General features: G+C 58.2%; 1 protein-coding gene across 1 annotated transcript; it reads right to left on the bottom strand.

Annotated features, from left to right (window-relative positions):
- Positions 1 to 844: 844 nt before the first annotated feature.
- On the bottom strand, positions 845 to 7,031 carry ZNF324B (zinc finger protein 324B). The gene is made up of 4 exons (XM_010386953.2): positions 6,922 to 7,031; positions 4,818 to 4,944; positions 4,299 to 4,415; positions 845 to 3,455 (listed from the first exon to the last, which is right to left on the bottom strand). The coding sequence occupies exons 2-4, from the start codon at positions 4,936 to 4,938 to the stop codon at positions 2,059 to 2,061; spliced, it is 1,635 nt and encodes a 544-aa protein (XP_010385255.1). The 5' UTR covers positions 4,939 to 4,944; positions 6,922 to 7,031; the 3' UTR covers positions 845 to 2,058.
- Between the last annotated feature and the right edge of the window lie 757 nt (positions 7,032 to 7,788).

The following is a 7,788-nucleotide window of genomic DNA, read 5'->3' as shown; positions in this document are numbered from 1 at the left end:
CAGAACCATGAGCCAATTAATCCTCTTTTCTTTATAAATTACCCAGCCTTAGGTGTTCCTTTATAATGACACAAAACAGACTAATACAAGAACTCACCCTCATGCACCTTTCAGTTTGAAACAGAAATTGGTTACCATTGAAAAAACAAGACTGAGTTACAAGCAATAGGAAACAGCTGCAACTTTAAAATCATGGTATGTAGGCAGGTGTGGTGGGTCACGCCTGTAATCCCAGCACTTTGGGAGGCCGAGGTGGGTTGCTCACTTGAGGTCGGGAGTTTGAGACCAACCTGGCCAACATGGTGAAACCCCGTCTCTACTAAAAATATAAAAATTAGCCAGGTGTGGTGGCGCAAGCCTGTAATCCCAGCTTACTGGAGGGGCTGAGGCAGGAGAATGCCTTGAACCCAGGAGGCAAAAGGGAGTCGCTCCACTGCACTCCAGCCTGGGCAACAGACTGAAATGCTGTATCAAAAAACAAACACAGTGGTTCATGCCCCTAATCCCAGCACTTTGGGAGGCCAAGGTGGGCTGATCACTTGAGGTCAGGAGTTTGAGACCAGCCTGGCCCAACATGGTGAAACCCTGTCTCTACTAAAAATACAAAATTAGCTGGGCATGGTGGCGGGTGCCTGTAATCCCAGCTACTCAGGAGGCTGAGGCAGGAGAATCGCTTGAACCTGGGAGATGGAGGTTGTGGTGAGCTGAGATTGCGCCATTGCACTCCACCCTGGGCAACAAGAGTTGCCTTGAGACTCTGTCTCAAAAACAAACAACTGAACCATGCCCTGGAATACAGACCCGTGGAGGTCCACACGGCTGTAAAGGAAACTACATCTATTTTAAATTGCAAATGCTAGTTGTTTTTTTTTCTCCCCCATTGAAAAGACCATTAATTTCCTCGGAGGTGAGGTCCCAGGTAGGGATGGGGCCTAGTAGGCTGAAGGCCACAGGAAGTAAATGACCCCCAGTCTACCCTTTTGTCTCTGCCATACAGGCCCATCACACTGGGGTGGGGCAGTCACACATTGCCTTAGGTAATGGCAAGTCCTTCCTATGCAGCGCTGTCCAGCCACTAATTGAGGAGGCATAACAAGGGAAAGGTTAGATAGAGGGGGTGGGGGTGGGGAATGGCCACCTAGACCCAGCGGAAATGAGCAGCTCCACCTTATCTGCTCTGAAGCTATCACTGTCCCCACAGGTGTAAGGTCTGCTCCTCACATCGACTTTGGTAAACGAGTCAGTGACAGGCATTGGCCAAGCTGAGACTTGGACAAAAACCTGAACGAGTGCCACTGGAAAGCCTTCATCCTAGATTTGTCCTTCCAGTGCTGAGAACCACGGGCATCCCTCTCCTGAGTCGGCTGTGTGTGTGACCACAGGCCGGGCCCTCACACGTGGCTGACCAGAGCACAGCCCAGGAGCTGAGCACACATTGACTCTCATTAGGAACTCACCCAGCATCTGCAAACATGACGCTGAGTTGACCCAAAGCGTTTCCGTTTCCCAGAGGAGGAAGCTGACACTCACAGGCCACACCCTGATCCCCAGTCCCTGGTAGTCTCCTGTCTGCTGAGAGGGCTTCCAGGAAGCCTTGAACAGAGGCCTCAGGGGGAAAATGTCCTCAGAGTCCGTCCAGCAGCCAGTTTGTATGCAGATGTGGTAAGTTTCTCTGGGCCACCCCTACCCCATGTCCGCATCCCCCTCAGCTCAGCATCCACTCTCGTAACACATGAAGTAGCACCACCATGCAGTGCTGCCTTTGTCGGCCTCCTATGGCCCCAACTGCAACCTCAGCCCCACCACAGTTCCAGCTGACATGTCCTCCCTCTGATGTTTCTGCAGTGTTACCTCTTTGGGGATGGAGGTGTGAGCTATGGCTAAACTGGCAAATCCTGTCCCCACCTGCAAATGGAACCACAGCCAAAGGGTCTCCCTCGTCCCTGACTCTCAGGCACAGGGTTTTTTCCCATCGTGGATCTGAAGAACACACGGACCCTTTAGCTGTGGAAGGGATTCACAGAAGGCCAGGAAAGGGTGGGGCTGCGACCTAGGACCTCAGACCTTCGCTGGCTTCAGGACTGGGCTTGGCATCCCTCCCCGGCGCACCTTCCGATGACGCCCCTGAAGGAAACCTGGCCCGGGGGTGCAGTCTGGTGCTGCCGCATGGGTCTTCTCTGTGGTGTGGATCCTCTGGTGGTGCAGGAGGGCCGGGCGCTCACGGAAGGCGCGGCCACACTGCGTGCACACGAAGGGCTTCTCGCCCGTGTGAATGCGCCGGTGGCTCAGCAGCACAGCGCCCTTGGCGAAACCCTTGCCACAGTCCCCACAGCGGAAGGGCCGCTCGCCCGTGTGCAGGAGCTGGTGCTGGGTGAGGTTGGAGCTGCGGCTAAAGGCGCGGCCGCACTGGGTGCAGGCGAAGGGCTTCTCGCCTGTGTGCACGCGCTGGTGCAAAAAGAGCGAGGAGCCCTGGCTGAAGGCGGCACCGCAGAGCGCACACACGAAGGGCTTCTCGCCCGTGTGCGTACGCTCGTGCTGGATCAGGTGCGAGTTGCGGCAGAAGCGGCGGCCACACTGTGCGCAGGCATAGGGACGCCCGCCCGCGTGGATCTTGCGGTGCTGACTGAGGTTGGAGCCGTGGCTGAAGGCCTTGCCGCACTCGGAGCAGCTGAAGGACTTCTCCGCCGTGTGGATGCGCTGGTGCCGCACCAGTGAGGAGCTGTGCCGGAAGGCCTTGCCGCACACGGGGCAGGCGTAGGGCGTCTCGCCGCTGTGGATGCGCTGGTGCTGCGTCAGGTGCGACGTCTGGCTGAAGGCCTTGCCGCACTGGGCGCACTCGTAGGGCCGCTCCCCGGTGTGGGTGCGTAGGTGCTTGAGGAGGTCGGAGCTCTTCACGAACACTTTGCTGCACGCCCTGCATTCGAAGGACTTCTCCCCAGCGGGGAGAGCCTCGCCCAGCTCATCCCAGGTCGAGGGCTCCTGGCCACCGAGGAGTCTCTGAGGCTCCTGCCAAGCCGCACCCATTCTGCGATCCCCGCCACCACTGACGGCCTTCAGGTCCGGGGCATTCCCGAAGGCTCTCCCAGGGACCTCCTGTGCACATGGCTTCTGCCGCTCAGGCGTCCTGGGCTGCCTCCCAGGCACCAGGTGCTCTGTGAGGGTCTTTTTCCTAGGCCGGCTGCTCTTGGGGGCCCTGAGTGGTGAGGTCAGTTGCAGGCTGATGCTGGCCTGGTCACTGCCCGAGCCTAGCAGGAGTCTCTCCCAGTAGATCACCGACACCCCTGTGGGTTTTCTCTCCCGACATGGGGAGGCACCCCGTTGTCGCTGCAGGCTTTTTACACTGTGGCAGGCACCGGCAACTGGGAAGACGCTAGTAGTCATCCCAGGTGTGGTATCTGGGAAAGCTGGTGGCCATTCTCCAGAAACATCTCCATCCTCTGCCAAACTCCAGGAACCTAAAGGCAGAGAAACAGTGGTTGCCGGGGGCATCCTGATTAGGAGAGGACTAGGGCAGGCTGAGAGAAAAGGCAAGAAGGAACCCGGGAGCTGACACAAAAGCTTAGGGGAAAAGTAGAGGTGAGGCCGGCCCTGCAGGAGGGGCTGGGGTTTTGAGGAAGTATCTGCCCTGACACGTATGGCACTGACTGCAGTGGGGACTCCCATGATCAAGGTGGCAGCCCCCAGACACCCAGGATGTGAAGCTGAGAAAAACTGAGCAGCTGCTGCATGCCACCCAGGTCTCCACACTGGCTGTTCCACCCCCTCCCTTTCCATAGCTCACTGCCTTCTCCCTTGGTGCCCTGTCTCAGGCACCCACTCCCAAACCTGCTCTTGCAATGACCTCCATCCAATGCTCTAGACTGTACTCCTGAACCCTACTTACTCACTGCCTCTCCCCGTGGCACCATCAGCCCCACGAAGGCAGGACCATGAGTGTCCTGGTCAAGGCTGTGTCTACAGTGCCTGCATGCCCTCAACAAACATTTGATGAATACAAAGATGAATGATGGGATAAATAAATGACCTATCAGTAATGGCCGCTAGTAGTGGAGGGTTCAAGGCCACACAGCCCAGCTGAGGGTAGGCCCTTCTGTGTGAACCCAGCTCCTGTGCCCTTGGAGCTCTCCCTTCAAGGGCACCTACTAAGGCAGCAGCCTCCAGGAGAGGCGGATGATGGAAGAGAAGGGAGTCAAGTGGGAGGCAGGAGAGGAGGATGTGTTTCCAGAGTTAGAAATGCAGGGACACGGGCTTGGCCACAGGTTGGTCCTGAGTTCACCCCACCCTGAGCTCCCACTCACCAGCATTGAGCCTCCTGTAGGTGTTCCTGGCCAGGGTCATGTCCTTTCCACTGGGAACCCAGGGCTCCTCGCCACGCTCAAGCTGGATGACCACATGAGGTCGGGACGTGGAGAGTCCTGTAAGGAGGAGCCCCAGGTGAAGACAGCCCACCTCCCAACAGAGAGCAGGAGTCGGGGCTTCATGGAAATAGACAGTTATCTGTGCAACTGGGAGAATCTAAAGATGGCACAGGGCAAGGGGCTCATAGGAATAGCTCATGCGTCCTCAGAGCAGCAACTGTGCCCAGAGCACCAAAGGAAGGGGACTGAGCCCAGGCATGGGAGAGGCCATGGCTGGACAGGGCCGCAGGGAGTGGTTGACCCAACCAAACTGCATGTCTACAGGACCAGACCCCTGCTCCACATGGCCCCAGCCAGAAGATTTGATCCTGCTCATCAATCAGGAGGGAAGTGAAGAGGCAGTCCTGGCAGGTCAGATGGTCACCAAGTGCACTTTTCATGGAGCACCCAGGGTCTTACCAAGTGAGGTCACAAGTGTGAAGTTGTCCAGCATCACATGGCGGTACAGGGCCCTTTGCGCTGTGTCCAGGAGCCCCCACTCCTCCTGGGAGAAGTACACAGCCACATCCTCGAAGGCCATCAGATCCTAAAATAGCAGGGAGGTGGAGGTAGGCATGGTCTAAGGTATGGCTGTGAGCCAGGGCCAAGCTCCCCATACCAACAGTCACCTCCCCTGGTGTCCCACCTTCCCTGGGTTCCACCCCGGGGTTATATTCAGGTGGCACTTCCCTCACCTGTCTGGGACCCTTCCCCTCTGCCCTCCTGATCCAGGCCCCAGATGGCTTCTTGACTTCCCCACTGGCCACCCCTACACAAGCGGGCTAGAGCAAGCCCTGGCTGGGCCCTTAGCCGCCACACCAAGGGCAGCCACAAGTATCCACTCATGACTCAGCATGACCATTCAGGACCCTCCCCATGGCCCTTCTTGCTTTTGTAATAAGTAACGGTGTAAGTCCCAGCTGTGGACACCCCAGGCATGCCCATGACTGAGACCTTCCCCTGCTGTGCTTGCCTGACATTTCCAGGCTGCTCATCCAGCCTGAGGGACTGGATGATCCCCACCAGTCGTCATAGGGGAGGAGCCCCAAGAACCCGTGAACACAGAAGAACTCAATCCCTTCCTCCCTCCACATGGCGCCCCCTCAATTTCTTCCTTTTTTTAGAGACGGAGTCTTGCTCTGTCTCCCAGGCTGGAGTGCAGTGGCGCGATCTCGGCTCACTGCAAGCTCTGCCTCATGGGTTCACTCCATTCTCCTGCCTCAGCCTCCCAAGTAGCTAGGACCACAGGCACCTGCCACCACACCCGGCTAATTTTTTTGTATTTTTAATAGAGACGGGGTTTCACCATGTGAGCGAGGATGGTCCTGATCTCGGCGCCCCCTCAATTTCTTTCCCACATTGCCGCCACCCTCTCCTACTCAGTCACCTGCCGAACTCCTCCCCGATAGCCTCAGGCACCCCAGCCAGTTTTTCTTACCCTCAAGCTGTAACTGCCCACGCCTGACTGCTCATCGGTTCATCACCTTCCTCAGTCCAGTTCACAGGCCCTGTCCTCAGCCCAGGACACCAACACACCAACAACGTCAGGTCCAGTGACATGACCAACCTGGAACATCCCAGACCCCTGATCTTTCCCCTGAAGGAAACCTGCTTTCCCTTCAAGTCTCCTTTCTGTCTACAGCAGCTCCCTTCTTCCAGGCGCTCAGGCTGAACAACATGGAGCAGTTCGTTCTTCAAACAGCCCACACCTGATGCATCCGCAGATCCACCAGAATTCACCTGGCCGCTCACCTCCACTGCTGCCCAGACTGTGGCAGTCGGTTCTTCCCTTCATGCCAACACCCCTGCATGTCTGTTCTCCACGCAACAAACGGTGGAACCGTTTTAAAGTCCCAGCTCAGAGGATGTCCTGATTCTGTTCAAAACTTCTGTCTCCCGACGCCCTCGAGATAAAGCCCACCTCCTCGCCTGCTACCTGCAGCCACACACGTCCCCTCTCCCCCAGCTCCACATCGAGAGCGCTCAGGCCCAGAAGCGCCTGGGCTCCGGCTCCCCTCCCAGGTTTTGCATACGAAGGACTCTCCCCTCGGAGCTTCCTTTAGGACCTCAGCCCCCTGACTGCCGGAAGTCGGGAGCCCACCGGTGCCCTGGACACAGGGGTTTGCATTGACCCCCGCAACCCCCTAGAGCGGGGAGAGGAAAGACGACGAGGCGAGGTCTAGGAAGCGGCCTCCCTCCGTGGGGGCGCGGTCTGAGGGAGCAGGGGCTCCCCTGCCTCCCCGACGCGGGTCTGTCAGCGCTGCCACCGAATCCCGCAGCTGGGCGGGGAGAGAGGCGTGGACCACCCGGCACCGCCATCCCCGTCCGCAGCGTCCCGCGGCTGTCCCGCGTCTCAGCCTCCCCCGCAGTCATGGGCGCAGAATGCCCAGTGCGCTGCCTCCGGGGCTTCCGCAAGGCGGGAGAATGCGTGGTTCCCGCCGGGGCCCGACCGCCCCCAGGCCGCCCACGTCATACTCGAAGATACCGAGGCTTGGGGGCGCGGCCAGCTGTTCGCGGTCAGTACCTTCCTCGCCGCCAGTCTCGGGCCCCAACCCGCGCGCCACAGCCCAGACCACCGGTGTGGCCTGACGCGAGCAGCCAAGTGACAGTCGCAGCGCCGGAAGTCCAGCCCCCAGAGCTCACATTGGCCCAATACGCGCGCGGACACTTGCGCACAGCCTTCTGGGTTATGTGGTTCCTGCCTGCTTTTCGGCGTGGAGGCGGGGACATTACCAGTCTCCATGGCAACGGCCAAGCGCCGCGGCGCGGGGCGCCTGGAAGTGGAGTAGCGCAGCTGCAGCGGGTTTCCAAGGGCCCCGTAGCACTGGTGGAGTCGCCCACCGGGTTGTTCAGCGTTAGGGATTCCCAGTTCCTGGCGCCCACCTAAGCAGCCCCGGAGACTAAACCCTGGAGGCGTGAAAGCAGAAACTGCCGAGGTTCCAGAAGGCAACACCAGCAGGGAGCACGAAGGAGAAAACGCACCGGGTAGGGCAGGTGTAGGTGGAGGAGCCGATGCCTGGAGCTCCGGGTTACCTTCCCAGCTCAGCCTCTCACTGATGTGGATCCTGGGCGCGGGTTTGACCTCTCTGTGTGTCAGTGTCCCGTAAAGGTTTAAGATCCGTTTTTCAACCTCTACACCAAGAATTCTCAGCCCGTAATGATGCTGTCCGCTTGTCATTTGTCTTGAGTCTGTGTGTCCTTGGACGCTCGCCCAAAACCTCTGTTTTCCTTGTAACTTGGATGAGCAGAAGGTAATTCTCCAGCCCTGCTTGTCCTTAGACCATCTAGTTCTTGCTTTGCCCCACACATCACAACATTGATGCTTTGTTCCTTTTTTCTCTGGACCAATCTAAGTGTCTTTGACACAAAACAACGAAAGGCAGGGCAGTCT

This window comes from Rhinopithecus roxellana, chromosome 12 (genome assembly GCF_007565055.1).
Source record: "Rhinopithecus roxellana isolate Shanxi Qingling chromosome 12, ASM756505v1, whole genome shotgun sequence".
Classification (NCBI taxonomy): Eukaryota; Metazoa; Chordata; class Mammalia; order Primates; family Cercopithecidae; genus Rhinopithecus; species Rhinopithecus roxellana.
This window is presented reverse-complemented; position numbering and strand designations above follow the sequence as displayed.